Source organism: Tubulanus polymorphus, chromosome 4, assembly GCF_964204645.1.
Source record: "Tubulanus polymorphus chromosome 4, tnTubPoly1.2, whole genome shotgun sequence".
Taxonomy (NCBI): Eukaryota; Metazoa; Nemertea; class Palaeonemertea; order Tubulaniformes; family Tubulanidae; genus Tubulanus; species Tubulanus polymorphus.
The window spans coordinates 22,524,758-22,552,665 of NC_134028.1; the positions used below are offsets into that span (position 1 = coordinate 22,524,758).

The 27,908-nt window shown below is 40.8% G+C and overlaps 1 protein-coding gene across 1 annotated transcript; it reads right to left on the reverse strand.

The window, feature by feature from the left end:
• Nucleotides 1-1,166: 1,166 nt before the first annotated feature.
• Nucleotides 1,167-27,170, reverse strand: LOC141904450 (proto-oncogene tyrosine-protein kinase receptor Ret-like). Its single transcript, XM_074793039.1, has 21 exons — nucleotides 26,958-27,170; nucleotides 16,147-16,404; nucleotides 13,061-13,354; nucleotides 12,151-12,461; nucleotides 11,680-11,824; nucleotides 11,473-11,585; nucleotides 9,140-9,448; nucleotides 8,205-8,481; nucleotides 7,642-7,848; nucleotides 7,067-7,300; nucleotides 6,347-6,663; nucleotides 5,527-5,674; nucleotides 5,062-5,169; nucleotides 4,672-4,904; nucleotides 4,320-4,442; nucleotides 3,076-3,146; nucleotides 2,430-2,470; nucleotides 2,245-2,341; nucleotides 1,916-2,015; nucleotides 1,600-1,690; nucleotides 1,167-1,511 (listed from the first exon to the last, which is right to left on the reverse strand). Exons 1-21 carry the CDS (start codon nucleotides 27,007-27,009, stop codon nucleotides 1,168-1,170), a joined length of 3,873 nt encoding a protein of 1,290 aa, XP_074649140.1. The 5' UTR covers nucleotides 27,010-27,170; the 3' UTR covers nucleotide 1,167.
• Nucleotides 27,171-27,908: the final 738 nt, after the last annotated feature.

Below are 27,908 nucleotides of genomic sequence, written 5' to 3' on the forward strand. Positions count from 1 at the left end.
CGGCGACCTGAGCTCGTCTGCTACTGACAGTGATGGGTCAGCGACGGAAACACAGATTCTCTATAACTCTCGTAGACGGTTTCAACGTTCGGGATGTTTTTACCAAAAGCGCTCCGTTTCCTGGCGAGGGAATGAATATAGAATTTCAGGTCGATTATCAGTTTTGGAAATAAAAGCAACAACAAATAATAATTATCAACAAGACTAGACTAGAGATTTACAAATTTGATAATCAACGCACAATAACCAGAATAATACACAGATTCTTACGTACTCAACAGACATATGAAAATTACTTATATATTTTTGCTCCTCTTGATCAGTGTTTAGATATTGGTCCAATTTGCTGCCTGGGCTCTAAGAAAGAGGATGAATAATTTTTCCGCTTAAAAGACTTTGACACGATTACATTTAAGAGTCGTTATCGTCTACCACGGTCTCCCGATCGAATTTTCAAGACGACATTAGTAAAAAAAAATGATTAATGCATTCTAATAGTTTTTTAAAGGGGGGAAAAATACTCGGATGAAAATGTTTCGAAAGTTTGAAGTACAATATTTTGATACGTTTGAAAATTCAGCTGCTGTTTTTGCGTTGTGTAGTCGTCGAAGAAATATGAATTTTCCAGATTTTCCACGTGGGCAAAAAGTCGAATCAATATTCTTACTTCAAGCGGCTCTCTAACGCTTTAAATGCCAAGGTTAAATAGAAGACACCTCGTGAGAGTAATAACAACCGCATTTTGAATTGTGACGCTAGTTTCTGCCGGAAAAAAAACGTTAACGACTAGGGAATCAAAAATCTCGATAATAACACTCTGAATCCGTGTTGTGACGATGATACACGATGGAATCCCACAGCAAAATAGAAAAACAAATCCGAAAAGTTTCCTTGAGCTAGAAGTTTTCGACGTTTTCGACGTTTCGACTATTTCCTAGTATTCTTGGAGATGAACCTCGGGTTACGGTCGAAACGTCGAATGAATATGAAGCTCACGTCATCTTTTCCGACTCGTTTCTATTTGTACTGTGTTTGATTTCTATTGTTGACTTGAGGATTCCTCTTTCGTAAATGTTCAATGTTGTAAAATGGTCCCTTAGAATTGCCATGATTTCCTTATTTTTATATAGGAAACTGAATGTAATGTTAATAAGCGTCTGCTCTGATTCAGACACATTCGATCGCGACTTCATCTCGCAACAAGTCCTTCACAACTCCCGCGTCTTCGTCGTCATCGTCATCTTCCTCAACTCCGTTTCCGTCCTCGTCGCCCGCTGTAACAAGGTCGCCGTTCGGTATTTTCACCGGCACGTGATTCTCGCGCGGCATGTCGAGCACCAATAGGCGCGTCATCTCGCCGTCAGGTGACCCGATTTCGTCCAATGACAGATCGTTCTCGTAATCCTCGCGGCTCCTGGCGTTCGGCGACAAATACGAATTAGCGTCTAAAGAAAGGATGCTTATGTTGCCATACTCGCCGTAGTCGAGTTCTTCGGTTTCCTCTATCGGCTCTGATAAAAACCAATGATAAATAGTCGTCAAACAGTAATTAAAGCGACTCATATAAGTGTCCTCTGGTTTATAGGCATCATAACTCACCGCTGTTTGTTACGCGTTCGGTACTAACTTCTTGATCTTTATCGTCAACGATTGGATTGCGTTCGGCCGCGCCGACCAGATCCAAATAATCCTAAAATTCAAAATAAGGTTAGAAATTTTTTCAAAATAAGAAATATTCAGAAATTGTGCAGTTGTATGTGAAAATAGTTTAGTTTAGGTTAGCCACATTGAAAAAACACATGAATGAAAGACCTTCATCAGATTTACGTACGATATTGCGGGGCTTAATATTAGTTTGTTTGTTATGTATCTAATCTGTCGCGCATGTCTCGATGCTCGGCGACAATCCACTCACCACGTTATCTTGTAATAGGCTATCGAATATCTTCACCAGTTCCGAAAACGGCGTCCTCTCCGACGGCGCCGTGCTCCAACATTTCACCATTATCGAGTACCTTTCGAAAATCGAATAACACTAATTAAAACATCGGTAGTCTTCGTATGACAGCGGTTTTAATGAACGACTCGCACGTAGGTTACCGCGTAGACCAAGCTCCCTTGAGGAATTAGCTCTCTTGGATTTCTCGTACGATGCCCTTTGGCAGAGTGCGACGCTCATTAAATCAGGATGCGTCGAACGCTACTTGCTTAATTACAACTTGTCTAGTTCGTAAATTCACTTACAATTTTTCTCCGCAATTCGCCGGCCGTTCCATGCGATAACCCGTCTTTAAGATGTTGTACAGACGTTCGGGAGGAATACCCGGGTATGGGGTGGCTCCTGTAAATTGTCGAAGCGTACATTCAAGTGAAGTCGGATGTTAATACGTTTTTTAGAACGGTAAAATCGATATCGACAGAGAACGTACCTAAAGTAGCTATTTCCCAAAGAACGACGCCGTATGACCAGCTGTGAAAAAAAATTACATTTTAGACAACGATTCAAACGATTTCACTCTAAATTCTACAAAGAATCATTAGTTCGAGCCTGAATTGTCAAGTCTGTTCAAATAACGGGACACCACTACTGGAGATGCATATGATATACCAAATGATAGTTGACTATGGTTAATCAAATAATGATATAAATATTAATAACGTCCGGGGAAACAAATAACAAATAAAAATAATGATTTAATGTGAAGAGTTGGTTTTAACGAAGAAAACAAGAAATGCAAATAGCTTAGTCTAAGGGAATAGTTCAGAAAACATGATTCAGAAACTTGGTATGTAGTGTTGGTGGTTGGAAATATATTTCTAGTCGGAGAGTGGTGGTTGAGGTTGCACATTCTGTAGAAACCATACTAAATTTGGTAGGGAGAGATTACGTGGTTGGTGAACTTGGTAGAGGGAGAGAGTAGTTAAGTTGGGAAACGAGTAGAGAGAGAGGGAGAGAGTTCGAATTTTGGCAGCCACCAGTATAGTTGTCAGCAGATCCAATGGGATTGCCTGGTTGTTAGCTTATCTTTTGGAGACGGTCATCTTTAGAGGCAATCGATCACAAAGTAGACTTACACGTCACTTTTAGCGGTGTATATTTGGTCATACAGTGATTCTGGTGCCATCCATTTCACCGGAATTCGACCCTGAAAAAAGTTAATCATTTCCAAATACATACATTGATCATTCGTGATACGCGTATATGAATTAGAATTAGTTAAGGGAATCGGTCCGAATGTGTAAAACAAGCGTGTTTATTCGGGTCGACAAGTGCCTCGAACCATTTCACAAAGAGCGCAATAACATGGTCGTTTTTATATCAACGACCACGAGTTAACGATCGCCCCGCAACAGAAAGTGCTCAGTAAGCATTGGGAGTTGTTACGGGAACGAACGGGACATAGCGCCTTATGTCCAGAACGCTATAGCTTATGCTTAGGACGACGCGATAAAAGGGCATAAATAACGGACGTTGAAAAAAAACATGACATTCGGAATCGCTAATGGAAAGATGCTTGCATCACTGTGGTGCCGCGATACTGCGTGCTGCCTACGCGCTGGATCGTCTCCGCCGCACTAGCTCTCGCCAATTACGGCATATTTATTGCGGCCATTAAACCCGCCAGCAAAAACTCGACCGCATCGTGCATCCCGGCACAATCACGAATAGTTAATATATGCGGATTGTAAAACGGGTATATACGCGACGCAGGAATTGACACGTATCGACAATATTTACAAAATCACGTTCGTTCGGGGAGCGGCGATACACTGCGCCGTACACAGGGATTAGATAACGAAGCATCAATGACAGTGATATAATAGTATTTACAATGGGTCGATAATAAAAATACAAAGCCCGCATTCGTTCTCGGATATGTCGAAGTTACGTGATAGATCAGAGGGGCACAAAGAGTCACGGTTTCGATCAAGGATAAGATCCTGTACTATGGGTATGCAAAAAGAACGAATTCGTTTTTGAGTCCATGCAGCAATATCACGTGACTGGGTGTCGAAAAAGGCGAACGCATTCTGGGATTAGAACATCCTCCCCGGCAGGGATTCGAACCTGATGGCATCGAGACTCACCGCGGTACGAAACCCTGCCACATTAGACCGGGTGCGCAGGTACAAGCAAATTTCATGGAAAAAGAACGCACTCGGGCTAGTGTGGCAGGGTTTCGTGCCGTCGCCGAGTGTTGGGATGCCATCGTGTTCGACTCCCTGCCGAGGGAGGATGGGATTAGAAACGTTCGTTCTGGGTCGGGTCTCTCTCGGGATTAAGTTGCTGCTCGGGTTCGGGTTTTGTAATATCGTACCTTACTCTTTTTAGTGTACGCATCCGCCTCGTAAATATCTCTGGTCAAACCGAAATCTGATATCTTCACTTTTTTCATACTCGCCACCAAAACGTTCCTAGCAGCTAGATCTCTATGTACAAGCTGTAAAAGAATATCATACGTTAGTAATCCCTCAGCCCACTGACCACCATTCTTTTCGTTAGCCATCATTCTACTGTTCGTCACTCTAGGTATCATTAAAGGGCTTGCTGTTTCTTTTTCCGGATTACGGCGTTCAAACATCCGGCCATCCTTAGCTGTTATACATTTAGTACATTATTTCTATCTGAAAATAGAAATTTTTTGATGATTTTATTTCTAAATCAAGCACCTTCATTTCACTGAGGTACTGCATTCCTTTCGCAATCTGCCAGGCGAATGAGATCAGATCACGTGACGTGACGATGTAGTCGCTGATTTGTCCGTTTGCTACCGCCGCAGCGGCATCTGGCGGCAGCGGTTGAGATCGTTTTCCCATGTACAAGAATTCGACGTTTCGATTTTTTCGCAGGTAACTTCTGAGAGACCCGTGTTCGCAGTGTTCTACTATCAGATACAATGGACCTGGAAAAATAAACCCATCCGTTATCATTCTGGGTTCCCCAATCGCCACTTTGAGCACAGTCCATCCATACTCCCTCGACAGGGATTCGAACCAGATGGCATCGAAATAAAAATTCTTAGTAAAAAAGTCCGGTTTAGTGAGCTCTACGCCACCTACCGTCGTTCGTGCAAGCTCCCAGCAATTTGATGACGTTGGGATGAGAGACGTCTTTGAGTAAATTATATTCTGATAACAGATCACGGAATTCGGACATAGTCGCACAACCTACAACAATGACAATACATCAACAAGAGTCCGTAATCGCTCTTGCAGGTGCCTCACGTGCCCGTACATAAGGTACTGAAAAAATCTTAATTGCTCATCTTCTTGTAGAAAGACAGAACCGGTTTAGAAGGGCGTTAGAAAATGTTTTGATGTTTTGTGAGGCAGATTTTCTGAATATATTTTCCAAGAACACTAAACCCGATAGGTTTTTGAGTGAGGGTCGAAGGTAGCCCTTGTCCTTCAAATGAAGTATGACGTTGGAAAAAGGCTTTTTAATTTTTGGTGTGGTAGTCACAATTGGAACGTGGATCTGCCTTACAGATTTACGACGAATTCTAAAAGAACCAATCCGCTTACTCTTGAGCATTTTCACGGCGACGATACAGTGTGATTTAGGACCGTTCAACCCGTAAGCGTCCGCCTGAACTACCGTTCCGAATTCTCCTTCTCCTAACGTGCAACGGAGCACGAGATTCTTCCTCGGAAATTCCCACTTCGGATCAGTCTAGAAATGAGAAATACCGCTTCGTAAGAACAAACTTATCATGAAATTATTTCGATCATAGAAACGACTAGTCGACACAAGATTTGTAATGATGTGGAATGCATTTTTAAAGAAACGACCGCACTACGATGACGCGGGTTGTACCGTAAATGATAAGTGGTCTAGGTTCTTCCCTACCCTTCCTTTAGATAAGCTAAGGATCTTTTGCGTACTGGTCTTGATAATAGGGAAGTTTCCAGTTTCCAGGCGCCATTTTGAGGTGGTCCCGCGGGTCCCGCATTGTTGGAAAGATTTTCACATTTTTTGAACTAAAACCTCTAGCGCGATTTGTCATTCATCCCTCTTTTGTCACAAAGATTTAAGTGGTATATCGTTAGAAAGGTGACCGTTTCTACTTTCTGGTGGTGTTTTATTATTTCATTTTTCTCGGCTGCAACAATCGAACACAGTTACAGTTTTTTAAAAATACGTCACTTTTAGGATGGTGCCTAACAAAAACTGTGGTAATTTTGCGTCATCGGCTGTAACTTTTTCATTTTTCAAGATACAATTTAGAATTTCTCACTGAAGATAGAGTTTTATCTGAGGATTGAGTTTTTAAGGATTCGAATCCGGGTGGCGACAGGATTTATCACAGGCCGTAACAGAGATGATAGAACTATCGTATCTTACCGGTACGCCTTGGCTTATAAGCTGCGCCGTCCATTCTAACGACTGGGCGGCCAGGCTGTTCGATGACGGTTGCAGCTCGGTGGTTTGTTCCTGCGCGTGTTGATGGGCGTGGTCGGTACGGGGCTCGATATAGTCAGACGGTATCGCGTTCAAAGACACGGCGCTGGACACGTGCTTCATATCTTCGGCTTTACGGACTCTGTGCATGTGTATCATATAAGCCAAAACGCCGACTAGTATCAACATGAACACAGAGCCGATACACAATCCAATCACTGTTTTACACGTTTTATCACAATTGTCATGATTTACATAATCTGAAAGTTGAAATAACGCGGTAATATTCACCCCGTAAATGCGCGGCATGAAGGCAAACAATGCGACGAGAAGTCAGGCTAAACCATCTTCCCAGGCAGGGATTCGAACCTGATGACATTGCTAGACTCGCCACGGTACGAAACCTTACCACACTTGCCCGAGTGCGCAGCTACACGCACAACTTAGATGGTATCATTATTAAAATAAATCCGTTTTTATTTTAGCCCGGGTTTTCCATTCAAAGTTTTCTGTGAAATTTGCCCGAGCGATTATATACAACGGGCAATCTGATTCGTGCGGCAAGTTTTTTTTACGGCCAGGGTTTCGTACCGTTGCTGAGTTTAACGATACCACCAGGTTCGAGTCCCTGCCGAGGGAAGATGGCAAAACAGGCAAACTTACTTTTCAGTGTATCGCCATCTAACGACGAGCCAGAGGCGGGAAACGAGCCGTTCTCGTCGAAACTAGGCACGTTATAGCGAACAGCTACAGGCGGGATGCTGAGCGGACTGGCCGTACTAGTGGTCGTTATAGGATCATCACCGCACTCGCACGTTACGCAATTGCACGACTCCTTCTCGTAGCATCTACATCCGTCCGACGAATTTCGCCGGGCGTCCGAGTCATCGTTTTTACCTGCGAAATAAAGTACAGATAGCTATACAAAATTTCTTAGAGCGTTCTCATCTCTAACAAAGAGCCACGAAAGGTTTTTTAGATACCGAACCAACCCCTGAATTCCAGCAGTTTGTATCGTCTAAAATATTACATACTCATTCGACAGTTCCTCATATCCTTATAGTCATCTTCGAATACGGAACCATGGTAGGCACATTCAGACTATTACACTTTCAATCAACCTTTTTAGTATCTAGTTTTTTTTTTTGATAAAGTAAATAATGCGTGGTTTTGCACCATGTAAATGACTAATTTTCCATAACCCTTAGAAGTATAAGGGCAACCGCACTGATACGTACTCGGTTTGGCACAGTCTTGAGGACATAGTTTCGGGAACAATTCCTCGAGTTCATCACAGACACCATCAGGACAGTACGTGGCACTAGGGGTACACGTAGATAAGCCAGATTCCAATCCATCTTTTATCATACATCGACCGCGTTTAGCACCGTATCCGCAGTCAGTCTCACAACTATCACGAGTTTGAAACGCCGAACAACTCACTTCTGTAATCGAGCAAGCGATATCATTATGAGAGTTAGTCAACCGTTTGACGATAGTTATGAAGAAAGAAAATTAATTTTGACTATCATAAGAACTGTTTCTACAGGATGTTTTGTGCTATGGGAATTCTGTTTATTATAATTATCACTGGAATAGATTAATGTTATAATAGGGATGCATGAAATACTGGGATTTTATTGATCTGTTGCGTAAGCAAATATATGTTAATGGTATGATAATGAAACAAATGTAATCCTCTCTAGTAGACCTTTGTGTCCAAAAAGATACAAGAGTTCCACCAATAACTGATGAATAAGCGAGATTTACAAAGCAAAGAAAGCCGTTTGAAAGTTCCTACCACAATTTTCAATGTAGACTTCAGTATCATCAGTAAACATTACTGAAACCATTATATCCTCGGACACGGTGCCATCCGTCACGTTGACCCACAAATACGTCGTAGGCGTTTTCATATTGCGTAAACTAACGTCGTTTTTTATGTAAATAGTTCCCGTACGCGGAGTAATACCGAATATCAGGTTACTGCCGTCGATGTCGGCTCCCGTGCCGAGAATCTGGAAGTTCTTACGCCGTTTGTCGTACTTTTTCTTCGTCAGTTTGCCGACGTCGTAGACCTAGATATGAAGCAGGTTTATTTTAAAGAGATTTCAAAACTCGCACGAAGCCGATTCAGTTTATCGAGTCTTCCTCGGATATTAGACAGTGATTGTAGTCGAATGAAACACCATAATCCGTGTACACTGTAGATAATCGAAGAAGTCCCACAATTCGAATTTTGATGCGATATAATCAATTGAAACGAAACCACAACGTTTCGGCTGTTGACTAACAGCCATCATCAAGTGGCTGTTAGTCAACAGCCGAAACGTTGTGTGGTATCGTTTCCATGAAATCATACCGTAAAAAGATTCGAATTTTGGGACTTCTATGATTATTCGACAGTGCGTTGTGAATTGATTGAGCCGATTTTAATCTCAGCGAGCAATATCCAGGAAAAATTTATAGCATAATCCTGGAAATTGATCGAGTAATCTGTAACGATTCGATCATGTGGTCACTTCAGTCGACCAACTGGTTGATGTTGCTTCAGATGTATATTCGATTTTGCGGTGCCATCAGACTCTATCATACCGATTATTTGAATATCTAACAATTACAGTAATCTTTTTCGGAGCTTTCAAATTAGGATAGCACTACGATGAACCGAAACTATACATGGCACGATTCAAACAGCGTTTAAAATGAATCGAGATACGAATGAAGATGTCTTACCCTTGAATACCTCGCGGCTGAGTTAAAAACCGTCGGTCCAGCCTTATTCAGGGATATCTTCGGTGCTGAGAATTTCTGCGGGTCCGGTGCCGGGTACGGATCCAACGTGCCATCGAAATCACCGACACGTCTTCCGACCGGGCGATCGACTATAGTTCGGGATGAACCGGGCTTCGGCATCGGACGATCGACCGGGACCGGGGCGGAAACAATCGGCGCCCTCTGGCGGGGAAACGTGCTCTGGTCGACCGCTCTCGTGTTTGTCTTGGGTACGTTCTTCAGGTGTGAGAAATTCAAACGCGCTTTTGCCTGTAAAATTAGCCACAAAGTGACATTATGATCGTCTGTTAAGGAAAAAAATACGAACAGAAGATAGGTACATTCTTGCACGCTTGAAGCACGAATTATGATAACCGAATATGATTTGGAATAGAATACAACAGAATAGTTTTATTTCTCTCTTACCAAACGTTGGTAAATAGAGGTTACAAGAATTCATACCAATAGAAATGTATATTTTCAAAACTTAACGAAGAGAATCAGGAAACCACAAAATATACATAGAACTGACATGTAATTTACTTGAGAAACTTGAGGACAACATTAATACAAATCTAGTGAGTTTAATTAGGGTGATGTTATTTACAGCGTTTCAAGTTGTTGTAAAATGTTAACAGTTGCTAACAGTTTTACGTCTATTTACATAAACGCAACACATAGTAACGCCGTCTGGTGGTGTGTACCGGTACCTCATTGTCTTTCGTTTAAATCTCACGTATATTTAACTATCATCCTCCGCTCCGCATAAAAAGGGTATTTCAATTTCTTTCGAGCTCGGTGTTCGCGTGACGCCGGGCGATCTTAGCAGCTGCGAGGAGCCGTGTTATCAGCACCAGCCACGCATACTGACACAACTCGTGAATTCAACCCCGGTTACCAGACACGCATTTCATTTTCTGAAGTTCGTCGTACGTTTTTTCGGTCCGAACTCGACGGCAATTCTTTTTAATACATGACGTCCAGCTTTTTGGTTTAATCGCGTCGTTGTGGTTTTCATAAGCGTCAAACGGTATATGTTGGGTGTCGAATCAAGAATCGATTGACAGTAAAAGTACGATGGTTGAAACCAAATTTTTGTACCATACTATCATTTCGCTCTATTGGTTAGAAACCCATGAGGTGTTGTTCTCAAAATTCAATATACGAAAAAAAACCCGCAAATACGGAGAAAGTAATGACGCATTGTCTCAATTCTGAGAGCTATTTTCAAGTTACTGATTGGTTATAGTTAGGAATTTGTCTCTAACACTGACTGGCGAACAAAGTATGACGTCAAGCCTGACGTCTATTGGGTAGAAACCCACGAAGTGTTTTTCTTCGTTTTTTTCATGAAAGCTATTTCAAAATTTTTTTTTTCATAAGTCGAGGTCACGAACGCATTCGCGCGGACCGGACTCTGGCAGTTTCATTTTTCATGAGAGCCATTTCAAAAGTTTTTTTTTTATAAGTCGAGGTCACGAACACATTCGCACGGACCATACTCTGACAGTTTCATTAACCCCTCTCGAGGCCCGTGCCGAGGGGAAGGGGATTCGGGGGTAGCGACGAACCCCCGCCGGATTTTCATAGAATACCATCAAAAAGTGTGAGATTTGGTCAAGATTTATCGATGTTAGGATACAATTTTCATGTTTTCCTTGGAAAATGGAAAGTAATTCATTCTCAAATGATTTGCTCAGGTACCCGGACACTTCATATTATATTCCAAATATACAAGAATAATAATAGTATATAAGAATAATAACGGAGATAACAAATACGTAAACATGTTATTTTACTTGAGAAATTTGTGGCCAACATTTACAAATCTAGCAAGTTTAATTAGGATGATGTTATCTACAGCAATTTAAGTTACTGTGAAATTTTAACACGGTTAGGTCTAAGGTGTTAGGAAAGCCATCATCAGGCGTACTGTACGCCTGATGATGGCTAACAGTTGTTAGCCGAAACGTCGCTCCTCAAATACAATCATTCTGATATAGAATTTTTTTCAATTTTGGCTTTGTTTTTTGGGGATTTCTCTCGTCATCATCATACACGGATATTGTGTATCTTCTCGTTAGAAAAGTTCTTCGTACATTGTTTAATTTGGAACATCCAAAAAGAAAAAGGAATTCATCGCCGATTTTATGAAGACTTCAATATGTACAAAATGATACGTGCGTTTCTATCAATATTAACATCGCTAAGTTCCCGAATCATACCCCAGATCCGCTCCTGAAAAGTAACTAAGATATCTAGTAGCGCCTTATAATGCGTGTGTGTATACCTACCAATCGTTTAGCCGTTTCACCCGGTCTGACCCGCAGAGTCGTATCATTAAAAACGACCGTTATCGAATAGTCTTTCAGATTTTTCTTCAGCGTGCCGTTTCGGAGGACAACATCTTAAATTTTTACAAAAAATGTCTTGAAAATAACTGCCCGGATTCAGTAAATTGAATAATTTCTTCAACTACAAAAAAGTGGAATTGAACGTACTTGCAACTATGAACTGATTTTTCGTTCCCTGCATCAGCAATCCTTTCCGGATTTCGAACAGGTTTTCTTTGTCGTTTTCAATCTTGAAAGTGTAGTTATCGTTGCCGACTCTGTCTCTATCCGACACAACTACTGCCCAACGATTCTGAAACGCGAACGCGATGAAACAGTAAATAAAATCGATGAGATCGATTCGCTTTCACGAATTAAGAGCAGATATCGAACATCTTAATCGACTCGGCCACTGCCAGAAAAGAGGGTTTTGCATCGGAGCGGGGCATAACAATATTTACGCCGCGACAACCGGGCCGTCAGCTAGCGCCCTCTTAGCCAGCGGGCGCTGCTGTTTGTAACCGCGTCTATCATTGGCTACACTGTTCTGCCAATCACAGACAACTTCCGGGTCATTCTTTCTGTTACAGGCGCCACAACAATAGGTTTGCTTTGAGAATTTTACCCTTTTATGATTACCTTTAATGGTGGTATGTCAGACTCTTGAAATTTCTGCGGTTTTCCCTTGATATAAAACAACGGTTCGTTATCGTTTATGTCTCCGATGTTGACGCTGATTGGTTTAGTCGTAATCGCGCGAGTTCTGCCGTTGAAACGGATCGTGCAGACGACTGTGAATTTATAGTACGACCGCACGCTCCCGGACTGCATGTCATCCTCTTCTTCACCGTCGTTCTCCTCCTTTTCACAGTCGAGCGCCCGCGTGACCATCATTTCGGACGTGCTGTTCGCTATGCTGAATATTGCCGCGGCTTTTACGTTACGATAATCTGAAATTACATAGATTACTATCATCCTTAATGGTTATTTGGAAACTTCAACGCTACTGCGGCCATTGAGGATCCACTCATGGTAAGCGATAATCCAACAGGTGTCGCTAGTATGCATTCGGGCAACGACACTTGGATATGACCATCCTCGTTTGCCAGGGTTTGATTGCCGCCCGCCGAAGCTTACGCCAACAATAACTCCGGTCACGAACCCTTCATCGGTCTACTACATTGCCCAAGATTTCTTGGGCGGATAGGTTGCCGCTAAGCGGCCACCAGTCTATATACATGCCAATCAGCGGCAATCTGTCCGCCCAAGAAATCATGGGCAATGTAATAGACCAATGAACGGTTTGCGGCCAGGGTTTGTGTTGGCGAGAGCTTTGGCTGGCGTCAATCAAACCCTGACAAACGAGGATGGGATATCACTAAAATAATATTGGCATAGGATACAATGGTGATAGGATACAATTACGACGTGTGCACTGGGGCCAGGCAGGGGTTCGTGCAGTGGAAGGTCTCACGAAGCCATAGGGTTCGAATCCCAGTCGGCGAGTGCCTGCCGGATTGATACCGCGTTACGTTACCGCCTTCCTTACCTGCCAATATCGAATACGTAGTCGTCCATCTTGGACAAATTCTCGCCAGAAAAGCCGATCTGAAACGAGTGAAAATGGCGAACGTTCCGTTCTCGAGAATGTGATACTGGGACGGACCATCGTCGAAACAGAATCGTTGTTTCAGTCGTTTGATCGTGCTGTGACACGCTTCCGATACTTTAATGTCGTCCAGTTCCAGGTGCACTTTAACCTTGGCTACGGCCGTTATCTTTTGGCCAGTCATTCTGGACATGCATTGAGCGGTGAGGTTCATGTTGAAAACCAAAGCAGTACCTAGAAATATAAATTTGTCCATAGTATAGACACGAAACGAGTTTTGTTTTTCAGTAGCGAATTTCTGACTTTGTTTCGGAATTTACCTAGAATTGGCTACATTTTTGTGCTACATCACGAGTCGATAAAAGTGATTGGAAACGAAGTTATTCTAACCTCCTTTTTTAATTTTGAACTTTCTACTGTAGAACTGTATCAAGTCTACATCTAACATAAAGTCATATCAGGCATAAACTGAAACTGTGAATTGTCAATTGAGAAGTCGGGATTGGTTAATCATTTCGATCAGACATTTTTGATACGTTCGTACAGATTTTTCTCAAGAAGAGCACAAGAGCGCCGTCGACGAGTTGCTTCAAAAAGGTGCGCCACGATACACGGGTTTCCACTAAAGATTTCGCCGTTCGCGTGTTTACCCCGATAATAACATACACGCGACGCATCTTTCATCGCACCTCCGACTCGTCGCTGCATTTACCGAACACTTTATCGTTTAACTACCGTTTAATCGACGGCTGAAACGAATTGCCGCGGCTCGCAATGTCAATCGAACGTGATCGCGAAGAAAGCCGAACCGATTCGGAGTAAACACTCGAGTTTACGCGCGTTCGAAGATGACAAACCGCCATCGCGCGTGGAGGAAATTTGTCTTTGCGCGACGCCTGAAAGAACTTGGAAGGTGCCGAAAATGAAAAACAAGCAGTTTGTTAAACGGTCCCAATTATCTGAGTACGTGTCCGTAATAGAACACTGCAATCAGTTAAACACACAGTGCAAGTGTGAGTTTCCTTTCAAAATGTTGAACTATGTATACGAGAGGGACAAAGAACGTAACAAACAAGAAAACTAAGAATCAAAGAAATGAATAGGAAAACAAGCTAATTGAGTTAAATTTTAGAGTGAGTCTTATAGGTGATAAGCAGTTTACGAGGCTTGAAACTTCTATGTATTTTTTCACAAACGACGATGGTCTCTGAAGAGAGTCTGTGAAACCTCGTGTCATTTGGCTTTCATTGTAATTCTTGATATTTAAATAAGCGCAGGGTTTTAATCTTGAAATTTTAAAATCTATTCGCTGTCTAGATCCGAGTGTGGCTATTCAACTATCTTTTTCGATTCGACAATAATCAGCTGAAAAATCTCGAATTTACACGATGTTTTCTGCATTTTAATCCAATCCTTAGAATCAGACGAGAATGGTAGTTTCCTCGAACCACACTGGGTAAAGCCGGGAAGTTTTTCCGATCAGTCACCACGAGTTATAGATATAAGCTGTAATACATAATATCTAAAACATCCGCTAAATAATATACGATATCGTAATCATTAATAAGACAAGGATCTGTGTCAACGAATGTTTCAAAGCGTGAGTCAGGGCCGGTGTAGTGTATGATGGATGGGCGTAGAGCTGGATCACCAGGGCCTGTGAAATTCGATCCCGGATCCCGTAGAGAACAATATGATCATGCACAATATAAAGATAAACTTATAGGAAAAAACTCGTTGTCATTCCATTTCTCATCGACCGTAAGTCCAGATTTGTGTTCCTTTCGCGAGATTTTTAGATATTTTGATTTTAGCAATAATTTAAGATACGATAATTCTATTACTCTCCGACCTTTTCCATGGTACGTGAAGGGTAAAAAAGTGATTTTGTTTACAAATATTTACATATCGAGAGAAAAATAAAAAGATTTCGAAAACGTAATAAGGTTATTTACAATATATACAAATCCAGTGTACTATTTACAGTTGACAGACTACAGGAGGGATCTATATGCATCTAAACCATCTTTAATGAATTGTGCTAAATTGAAAATTTGGAGTTTTTGATATGTTAAAGTTTCTAAATGTGTCTAAATTCGGAATGGTATTGCGAAGTTCGGTAAGAAGGGTAAAATCAAAGAGAAAATGTAATGCATCCCCAAAAAAACATTGCAGATTGGGCACATTCTTTCATTTCTAGGTAGATGGAGATTAGAAATCTATGTACAGGTGAGATTTACAGCTGCACAAAAGCGCACCAGGCGGATCCTCGATCACCACAGTAGGTTTCGCCGGCGGCGTTGTTCGTGAATTTGGGCTAGAGTATCCTTCAAAGGTGACACGCGTAACGTGCACGCTAAAAACCGAATCGCGGAAACGATAAAACCGATGATAGAGCGACAAAACGACACACATCAGCATCGGGGTGATCTTTGCTCGTAATGATTGTGTCAGCACCTTACAATTATTTACCCGGTCGGTGCGACCATTTACGGGTGGCTTTTAAGACGTTTATATTCACGCGATCGTCTGACGGTAGTGTACACATGCACAGGAACTGACGGTGACACGCTGCTAATATTGATGGAGATGATTTAACACTAACTATTACCAGCGCGTTGTGTGACGTGTATCTTTTTACTATACGTTGAACTCAACCAGAAACCGGTCGAGTGCTGGTTTTAGATTGAGATTGAGCGTATGGGCAAAGGCAACCAAGTCACAGTCTCAAAGACCGTGCTTCAAGGTAAATCGACAAATAATGACAACTAGCTTCACGATCGGTTTCCTAAATTTCCTAAAAGAGATTTCCTAGATTTCAACTTTTTCCGAAAAGAGTTCCAGGTGATACTTTCAACTTGGATAAGTTCTACTTAATAAGTTCGTTTCAAAGGTTTCGACTATGAAGGTTTAAAATGTTCACGAACTGTGGAGCTGGGTCTTGGATTGCAATGTTTTGTCTTCGGAATTGTTTTGTAAGGCTATGTGACGGTTTTTTTTAAACGTATGTGGATACAATATATTACCTTTGAGGCCGTCGGGAAAGTAGGTCTCGCGGGCCAGGTAGATCCAACCAGTGCTCGGTCTGATCGAGAACTGGCCCGTCATTTCCTGCATGGTCGACAGCCGTTGTATCTGCGGTATATACTCCAACTTGTACGTCACGTTTCCGACGTCGTCGCCATCTTGAACGGCGAACACTTTCAGGATGTTGCTGTTTTTCTGTAGATTCGGCGGAATTTTCACGTTGTAAACCGGTATCGGAAAATACAAGGCCAAACATACTGAAAAAAACAATAATGAAGCACATAAAAAATGAGTTACCCGCAGTGCTACTGTGGCAATCGAAGATTCCACGTATAGCGGGCGAGGATCCACCAGGTGTCGCTAGTAGATAGTCAGTTGTCGGGTCCAATATTTTACCTGTGAACAAATTTTCAAACCTTCATTTAGACAGAGCTGATAGAATATGCCCCGCTTGTAATGTAGAATCCCATTTTCTGTTTGACTGTACCTTACTTGATGAACCCCGCAAAAACTATTTGAATTTGAATACCTTTAATGCCCTTGATATTATGCAAAACCCAATGGTCCAATTGGCTAAATTCTATAAAACCGGCTTAGATCCCTCCAATAGTTATATATATGTATTGTAAATAGTTAATGTATACATGTTTTGTTACTTTTTCATTCTCTAAATTCATATCACTTAAGTGTTGTTTGTAAATATTTGTATATACATATGTAATAGTTTTCCTCCATGTACCATGGAAATGGTTGGAGTATGAATAAAATCGTAATCGTAATCGTCCGCGTTCGATTTCTTCTACATAGCAAATATCTCCAAATTAACTTTTCTCTTAAACGAATAAATTATTCAAGATGACGTTACCGATATCCGAGTAGAAGAATGAAAGTAGAATTGTATATTTGGTGGTGCTGTGATAATGTATGGATTCGGGAGTCTAAAAATCCAGTTCAAAGTTGATTGAACATAGACTAATTTCGGCAACGGGCGACCTACTTCTCGTCACGCCATCTGGTGAGAGCTGGTTTTACAATATTTACGAGTCATCAAAATCGAAGTTTATGTCGTGTAACTTTTGCCGAAATGAAATCGCGTAAAATTACTTCATCAGCGCAAAAGTCATCATAATCGAGCCATAAAGTCAATAGATTCATCCGCACAAATCCATCGTCGAATCCAATCCAATCGAATACACACGCCATCTCTGATTCAATTATCCGTATATGCGATATTAATTGGATACGCTCACAATTAAACAAACGCGTCACGCTGCGTTTGCTTTTCGATTTCGATTTAGAGAGCTCGCTGCGCCGAGGGGTAACGCGCGCCCGCCAGCTGTGCGTGCCACGGTTAGTTCGAATCAGTCGCTTTGAAAGTTTGAATTAGATGAGCACTGATGATGATGATGGCTAAACCGTCGCTGGCGCGTTATATTAAATTTAGCCTAAAAGGTGATGTAGAAACTGGACGGGGTGCCCGTGCACAGGTATGACTCGAGAGTCCACGCTAAAAGAGACTTATCTAAAAAGCCATCATCGTTAATGATTTGTTATCGAATCCATTCATCGTATAAATCATGCCTTTCTCGTCAATGAAGCGACGTATCCTCCTGAAACATGAAATCTTAATCATATAGAATATTTCTGAATACTCGATGAAACCTAGTTTACCAGATTCTATTAAAGTAACCCGTTGGCGACCTTCGACGAATCAGCGAAATCATCGTGATTTAACTTTTTAAAAACTTAATAAAAAATGTCGTCGGTTGTTGGATAGAATGGCCCAAATACTCAGGCATCGAGAATGGATCATAAGATTAAAGCCCACTATAAACTAATCTAAAACAGTGAAAACGATATGCACATATCAAGAATTAGAGTGAAAATGCAAAAGATAACAAAAAGGCATAAAAGACACATCACTTGACGATGATAGTAAAGTACCGCAATAAACGAATGTATGGCTAAAAAGTTTATTGAAAATGCTAGACATATTGCGGGTGGTTGAATAAACTACTAGCTCAAGGAAACATTTTCGTTATTATTGTGTGATTCTCTACGTGTTATCGTCATAACACGGACATAGCGTCTTTTCCGATGGTTTCTTTTAATCTTTTATTTCAAATCTTGATAACTTCATTTCTAATCCAATTAGTGTCGGTTTTAGTTGCGTTAGAAAACGAACGCTATATTACGGGATGTAGGTGGCCCAACTGTACGTTTTGTGTCTGAAGTCTGAAGTCTGAAGCCCGCCCGTATTGCGCGCCCACAGGCGTCCATTGTGTTACGTATGGTAAAGCAGCTAGCGCGTAAAATAATCAACCGCAAGCGAACTATTCATCAAGGGTCCAGCGCATCGCATATTATTAATGGCCATGGCGACCGTATCAGTATTACAGCTTGTAACTGTAGCCCGTGTCTAACCAGCCACATCATTACCGATTGATCCCCTATCCGCGGTTAATTTGACCGTTCTATTTACCAGCAGATCAACTCATATAGCCGGCGCTATTATCTACGCTCGCATCGACAATAGTCACCGCAAACAATTTTCCAGTCAACTTTTGATAAGAACGATTTAATAGAGTCGGTAGTCGTCGAGAGATGAATGTAGCAGCAGCAGCAGCAGCAGCAGCAGCAGCAGCAGCAGCAGTAGCCCGTATCCGTGATATAGCCAGTTGTCGTGATAGATCGTCTCAATAAAACGACACTTTCGATAGACCGACCTTTAATCAAACTTATACATTGAATACGGCAATGGTGTGTTCGTACGTACTTCGATTTAGAAAAACATAGAAATGTACGTATAAATTCGCGCCCCATTCATCTACGTATATCAAGAAGTCCGATTTCCCTCTTTCAAAGTCTAAGCCCCAAATTCACTACTGAGACAGGTGTGACTGAAAACAAATAAGGGAGTTTGACTTTGAAAACATGTTTTTTTTTCCTTAAAATAGCGGTTCATCAGAGGATTAATCAACTGTATTTTGTGCTGTAATTTCCCCATTTCAATGTCGAAGACCCTACTTCACTCCCGGCACGTGCGCCTCTGGTGAAAGGGCCACATCAGTCTTCGTGGGAAAAAAGTTTTTGTTCGAAATTGCAGCTCGCCCTAGTACTAATCGAATATATACGTTCCACGTATAGCTGCTTTCTCTCAGCGAGTCGCGCGCGAAGAATTCATTGTCATCGGCCTCGATCCGGCGCGATTGACGTAAATCTGTTTAAATCACGAAGCGATCGTGAAAAGTGAAGTTGTTTTCATTTTAGAAAATCGCTTAGCGCTGATTGAAATAAATAGCGCCTTCATTGCGGGATAAATTGCGAGTTTAAATAGTACGACGATGAGATTCGCGTTTTACGCGAATGCGATGATTATTCCATTGTAGTGATGTATATTTCACATTTTGAAGTGACATTTCAATCAACGGTTAAACAATATACGATTAGCCTATTGTTTCGTAGAAAATATCATTTGCGCAAGTAGTACAAGGTCCAAACATAATATTTGCACCGCAGGGTAATAAAAGAAACGCAAACAGTATTCGTAGAAGATTTCTGAAACATTTTGATATATCTTATCAATAGTCAGACATTGAGAAAAACAGTATGGAAAAAATCAGAGGAATTTTGACCTTCGTCGTATGAAACTGCATTGACTACGGAGCTGTCTGTAGAATGCAATAGTTTTATAGAATTGTTAGCACTTTGGTTTTATCCTTAGAAATGGTTTAAGAAATTATTTTCGAGGATTTTGAAGAAGAGGATATTCTAGGACAAAATTGGTTCATTCCCGATAGCGCTACTGCAAATTTTCTCTTCGAGCAGTAGCAGCGATGCCTGCCAAGTGACAGCGACGGCTTCGCGCTCGCGAATTCTCCCGTGATTTGTGGCTATTTGTACGATTAACCAAGCGTATGAGTGGATTAGGTCATGACGCCTCTTCAGGGAACAATTGTCTTAACCTGAAGTAGACGATTACGCGAAGAGCCACGAACAGCAGTCGCGGAAATGAAAAGCACCAACAGCGTCCCAACACTTATTGAGACACATTCTACTCGAGCGCCGTTCGAATTCGGGCTATACACACTGTCGTATCCTGATCGCTGTTTCTGCCTATCAATAAAGAACTTAGGACGACCTATGATTTTCCTTTCCCTATACATTTTGAGTCTCAACGAAATGTTCCAAAAGTACTTTTCTATTTCATCAGCACATTGATATAGTATAAGGAACCACGGGGCCTGCCCTTTTAAATGAGTTTTATTTTTGTAGAGAATAAAATGTTTTGTGAGATCACGCGGAGTCACGTGTTACTTATCAGTTGTCAGTTACTCCTTGCCTCCGCCCCTCCTGACAACGTGGCTAAGCATTCCCTCGGAGAAACACGAGTAGGATACTTCGTTATTTTCACTGAACTTTATTGTAGCATAATCATGATGTTCATTTATTTTCAACTTAAGCCTGTCATTTTCTTGTATTTTTTTCTTTTTTGTACCCTGTGCAAATGTCGTTTGTTGAGCAAAGCAATAAACTTGTAATTGATTTGAATTGCCTCCAGATCCTCCAGTGCAATAGTAATATCTATTCGCCACGTATGTGCAATATGAATATGTAATTACAAGCAAGGGGTAGAAAACGTACGAATCCAATGGAAATAGAGGCCGTTATCCGAACAACTAAAATGCTCATGTTCCGTACATATATACCCTGGCTACGTATTACACGCAAGTTAAAGCCAATCCTAGCTTTTCGAACGAATTAGGTACACACATAAAATTGAAAACCAATCCCGGTCGCGATTCGAATCATGAGCAAACTTTGCCTTCGCGCCATTTTGCAAATAAAATGTACACATGATAAATCAGGCGGTTGAGATACATTTTCATTAATGAATCCCTTATCAAATCAGATTACCTGACGGCGGAATATTTTATAGTCATCGTCTTTCTTCGAATCGTTTATTTTCGCCGAAACTCTTTGTCATTCGCGGTTTGAGTATTACCGCAGTTAAGAGGTTGTTTATAAATCGCTCGAAACAAAAGACGCCAACAATGACGGAACGGCTAATTTTCTACATTAGAAACGGCTTCCTGACTTGTAATTGAGTTGTCATTGACGTAATTGACGAATACTGACTGGCGGGTACTTCAGTTCCCTTATCGGGTGGTATCGCGAGTGGGTTTTTCTGCGAGATCGCCGCGCGATAAACATCGATATACCCAGCGCTAAAATCAATTGGCTTCAAGAGCAGAATTAACTACAATAAAGAAAGTAGCTTTCGCCATCAGTGTTACCTCGACAAACCTTCGGGGTCAGCTATTAACACGCTGGAAACTACCGGTATGACTTGAAGCTAAAAATTGTGTGACGGTCATTACGCGGTAAACTCTACGATTAATCGAATTAGTATTGAGTAACAGAAAGGCCACGGAATGTGTACGCTTTTGCATGGGTCACTATATTGTGCGTATCAACTTACGCGAGTATCGACCGCTATATAACTGGACCCTCAGGAAAACTTTTTTGGAAAAGTTGATCGAGTCTAAGATGTTGTTTGATATCGTTTTTCTTATATCGCTTTCGTGTCGCATCGTTGCAAATTTGACAAATGAATTTTGCGTAAATGGAAACCAGATGGAAACACGATTTGAACGCTTCCATTGTTGTCAAAATCCATCTGTGGACCAACGAAATATGATAGAAGAAAGAAAGATAATAAATGACCAAACGATACAGGACAAAAGAGTATCCTAACAAAATGTCGACTAGCAATACTGTTCTTCTACTATGATGACATCACCAACGCCGTTGCGTCACGATGTGATTGTACTTGTAAATGTCAATGTGTCTTGTAAGCCTTATTATAGGCTGGCTTGTTTATCGAGATACACGTTAATAAAAAAAAAAAATATATATATATATATATATATATATATATATATATATATATATATATATATATATATATATATATATATATATATATATATATATATATATATATATATATATATATATATATACATATATATAGATACAAGGGACCTCCAATTATCGTGGTCTACAGTAAATTTCTCCAGGAAAGTTAGCGTTTTAGCAACTGTAAAATGGTTTATTCGTTATAGTTTTTACTAGCCGACGACGTGATCGCACCGGATAGAATTTTACTACGAAAATGGCTTTATTGCCATCAGCGCGGTTCAATACGGCATGAAATTAACCAATTACGCGAGCAATTGGAAAATAATTGACGACCAGTTTCCAGGTGAATGACAAACTTAAACAACATCGTCTCCAGAGCACGCACGCGAACCTCGCAGCCAAATACGCGTTTAAATCGTCATTTATCTCGAAATGATGCACGTTTCGTCCCGGTTTCTTTTAGAGTCAGACGCAGCCGATATCAGATGTCCCCGACAATAGATTGACGGATTGAGTGGAGAGTCATAGTGGAGCCGTTGACCCTACCCTTACCCTTAATCCTGATATCTACTGTAAATGGGGGCACGAATAAGGAGGAGGCGTTCCATTCTATGACACCGGTACCCGGGAGCCGGTATTACTTTTACCCCGGGGCTAACTCAATAATACCAGTCTATAAAACCGGGCTCTGGTTCTCTGAAACTTTGAAGCACTCCTCCTGTAGTGAGGTTAGTGTAGTGACTTCCTGTAGTGAGTTAATCTATGGGATTTATAATAGATATTCATAGTATTTTCATTTTATATATTTCTTTCTCTCTTTTCTAGGGCTGCTTTCATGTGTATGCTAACGGTTCTTTCAAAGCAGTCCTTCACTTTGATATCATTACATTTTTAACGTATATTTGCTTATTGATTGATTCTAAAAAAAATTTCACTTGAAAAAATCATATCACACTATATATATAACTTGTGATGGCAATTTTAGCAACTATACGTGAGATGAATCCCAAAATAAATTCAATTCTTGAATAGAAGTGTGTTTGAGCATATTTCGAGCAACGTTTCGGCTAAAGACTATCAACCATCATCAGGTTTCCCTCTCATTTCACCTAACACCGATGTTGAGTATCTTCTCGACTCAACTATACGTGTACGCTGTGCTGTATATCTTTAAAGGGCGGATCTGCCGCCTCTCGGTCAAAAATAGGCCTGGACCCCTAAAAATATTTCAAAATATCTAAATGATTGTGTGAAAAACCCCGAATAGCTAAGGTCAATCTAATTTCACCAGGGCCCGGTTTATAGGCTGGTATTACCTTTAACCCGGGGGCTAACTCAATTGATAATGAAATGGTTAAAAGTGGTTAAAAGTAATGCCAGTCTATAAAACCGGCCCCGTAAGACCATTTTTTAAGTCGAGATTGTGCTACTTTGTTCTCGATGAACAATTTTTCTTTTTTATATTAATTTTCAGAATGGATTGAAATTTCTACAATCCGTATGGACTTATTCAACCCCTTATCATCGAAAATTCTCAGAGCGTTTGCAGTTGAAAAGTTACAAATCGGATATCGCGGGTGCCGGTGTTTTCAGAGCGATTGTGCGCGAAAAGATGGCCGATAGAAAACAGGGATTAAAAGCAACCGCAACGCCTTGTGTTCGTCGGGTTTTCAAACTTATACGCGAGGTATGGATTGATTAAGGTAAAAGCATACATCAGCCTTCTTTTGTCTATCGGCGTCTTATTACGCGATAATTAAATCTCTACTATTGCAGGATAGCAACCAGCGCGTCGGATCATTTATTGATCGCGAACATATTTCTTAAGCGCGGGTTCGTCGATGCGCGCCGGCTAAAAGTAAGATTAAGTAAAACTTAATCCGTTCATCGCGAACGACTGCGCAATGAAACGAATACGCCGAGACAAACCGCGGAATATGAACGACGTTAAACGCGTCGGCAAGACTCTTAGAAAGATCTCTAATTAAAAGTCGGCCTAAATTGTGCGCGGGCGTCGAAAACCTAACGTAAACTGCATGAGATAACCCCGAAAAGCTAAACTAACACCTTGACAAACCTGCAGCACCACCAAGCGATGAACACAGTAATTAGGTAGAACGATAACCACACTTAAACGTGGTGAACAGATAATAAGATAAAAACCCACAATTTACAAATTAAAAGAATTCTAAAATCGAGAATTTATTTATCGAAACAATCTAAATTATAAGAACAACGTTTCGATCTCACCCTAGAGATCATCGTCGGAATAAATTCTCGATTTTACAGTTCTTTTAATTTGTAAATAGTGGGTTTTTATCTTATTAAAGTAATTAGGGTTTTCTGTTCTAAATTCCCTTCATTTCCATAGCATGGCGCGGCTGCGTCAGCGTACACGCGTTCGTGGTCGACGCAGATCCACACAAGAGTAAGAATACGAACAAGGCTGTGCGGAAAACCCGTTATCGCTGCTTTGCGGCTATATTTATATCAGTAATTGTGGATTTCACTGATTGAATGTTGTGTTTCGTTGTATCTAGTTTTGCATACAGCAATCGAAACAAGCGTTTCGCGTAAACGGTGTTTCATGTTTCGGACCAGCAATACGCACATTCACGAGACATGCCAAAAATGTAGAGAGAATCCCACAATTATAATAAAAAGTCCGAAAATGAAACTTCGAAATAGTAGTTTATTTCAACGTTTCGACTATATCCTAACAGTCATCTTCAGGGATAATTATTTTACTTTTTATTATAATTGTGGGATTCTCTCTACATCGCGTCAATACGGATATAGTGTTCTACCAATCGTGATCATGCCAAAAAATGTTTATGTCTTGTTGTTTGGGTTAAAGTGTTGTTCTCTAAGACCTCAAAAAGGTGTTAGCCTGATTCCCGCGTGTACGCTGCTTTCCTCACTCAACAACAAAAAACAATGACATTTAAAAGTGAAGAATGATATTCTCAGAAGCTAAACTTTTCCGGCTTCGGCTAAGACATATTAATATGTTATATTTCATTCAATTTTTTTCTTTATTCTAGATATCGCAAAGCGCAAAATATACGACGTTTTCTCCGCGTATAGTATCGGTGGCACATTCGAGAGCGAAATAGAAACAACTCATCGAAAATAATTGAAACGAAAGAAAAGTATTCGTTTGACAGAAATTTAATTGGTGAATCGATAATTCGATGCCTTATTCGTTGTTTCGAATGAAATCGAACCCGGGGCGTCACGATTACGCGTACGATTACAGCAGCGAGTTGGCTGCCTGGTAAACACGGGTTTTTTAAGTGGTGTAGTTATTGAGTAGATAATAACCCCGCTTGTCACCCAACTGATAGTATTACACCGACTACCTTAACGTCATCGACGTCACCGCGCCTGATTGACAATGCATCGTTATTAACGATTGTTAAAGGGGCTGTAAGTTCATTTAAAATCGTCGCGGTATAATTACGGCATTTCGAACGACACGCCGGCCCGAGGCAACTTCCTCTCGATCTTGAACATCCCGCTCGATACTCCAGTCTATATAAGAAAGGTAAATGGGCTCGCTACATCCGACTGCAAGACTGCAAATTTTCCAGCATGCTTGGATGCGCTCCCCTATGAGCTGGGCGGAACTTCACGAATATTCATGCCCGATACTGGTGATACTTTTTATTAAATATAAAGTCGTTTTCTGAAACGGGGGCTACCCTAATAATCTACCCTAATTGCTATAGAACACATTCAAGACCCATTTAGTCAATACGCCGTTTTCCTCGATACTTGAATGGTCGAATAAAGACCGCAGGATTTGTAATTTTCATAATACATCTTATGAATGCAAAATATGGCTATTGAGTAAGTGGAGATGTTGTTACTCAATTATTTTAATTCGGCAATTGTTATTGTGGGATTTGAATTTTTAATTATCCAGGGATTGTGTTTTTTCATCGGGTGAGCATCCAGGTTTTTGAGCGGACGAAACGTCGAGGCTATATTGTTTCCGTAGCCCCAGGACAGGCAGTAACGCGACCAGCTGTCAGTTAACGAGGCCATTGTACGCAGGGCCCTTTTATTCAAACAGAGACATATTTATGATCAAAACAAATGCAGGTGATATAGATAGATATTTTTGCTTTTCGTTTTTCTTTAGTAAAAAGTTCAGCATCAAAACAAAACCATAAAATGAATTTAAGAAAAAAACCAGGTATTTTTTAATCCTATAGCTCGTTCCCTTCATCCAAAACCTTTTTGTTTTCTTACTTATATCCGTCTTAGGTGATAAGCATTTGGAAACAACATGGTTACCCGGGCCGACAGTTGATGTTAAGCAAAGAGTGGACTTATCACTAAAAATCAACACTCATAACTGCCAAGTACTAGTGGCTTGAATGATGGATGTTTGGTTGTATCTAGATTGCAACCGCATTAATCTTAAAAGCTGAACACACACACACACAAACACAAATCTTTAAAAACCACTTCTCTTTCTCAACGAAATGACCTTTCTACTCTAGGACCCTGCTTACAATACAGACAAAAATTCGGAATTATGATTACTAATTCATAAAAATATGATATGAAACTTCCATTTTTTGTACTTTGCAATATTGATAACAAAGCTCAAGTCTTAGTGCGAAAGGACCAGGCCGGCTTACGTTTTGTAAATTATTTCTATGTACCCCGAATACGAAATACCATTTTAGATAATTATCAACCAAGATTTCTCTTCGAACTAAAGTTTAGCTTGTGCATCAGCAAATTGAATTCTGCATTATTAAATAAGACATTTGCGTAGTGGGTCGCCATTATTTTGTGGGTCCTCGCTTACTAACATAACATTCTGACTGTAAAACAAGAAACAACCCGTAAACGTTTAATTTCTCCTCACCTTCGGTTGATAAAAAAATGAATAGTGTCGCTATGATAATTCCCGTTCGCATCTTTTCGCTTTTTCGACGCTTTTACGTCTCCTGTCCATTTCTATCTGATATCCAGGCTGAGCGAGGCGTCAAAGCTTTTAGACATTGGTCGTAATCCATTTGTGATCCGGCAGACAATTTTCCGGCAATCTCCAGAACGAGAACTCGTGCAGTGCGCGTGTTTTATGAAGGTTACAGTGTCACACACGCGCGCGCGGAGACGTTTGGCTTTATGAGACCGGGTATCAAGCAGCTGCACAACTTAGAACCTGCCTTGATCTCGATCCGGGTGACTCAACTGCCCCGCGCAATAGTAACAACGTCACCTAGGTGAGATCGCGTGCTTTCGACGCACGATCGACGACGACGATTGGTCGAATTACGCAAACAAATTTATGCGCGCGTGCGCAGTGCGAACCAATCGAAATCTCATTCACGAAAACGGGAATGATGAGTTTTTTTCGAGATTTATCTGGAACCAATTCATCGCCCTTAAAATCAATGAATTCTTTTATTTCCGAGCGTATGTATCTAAAAGTAGATGATTTTCTAGCTGTTCGTCTATAGAAGTTTCTGACGGCGCTTTCAACGTGTTTTTCTCGGCGTTGATGGTGAATTATGTAAAAAGAAATTCAGCGAAAATTTCATTCGCTGATATATTGGTGAATGGGGTAAAGCTAATGTAGCTGGTCATGAATGGAACGGGCAATTTGTGAATGAAATTATAGGATGTCATTAGGCTTAAAACAAATATATTGACTAAGCCATTAGATAACCGAAGTCTAGGAAATCGCGTCTTACCCGTAATCCGTCAAATATGAGGCTCCCTGAAAAATCTGAAACACGAAACTACGAAAATGCGATTTTCAAAAGCGCGTTTCTCCCTTTAATCGCCGGTGAGGAGCTAATTCTATCCGAAA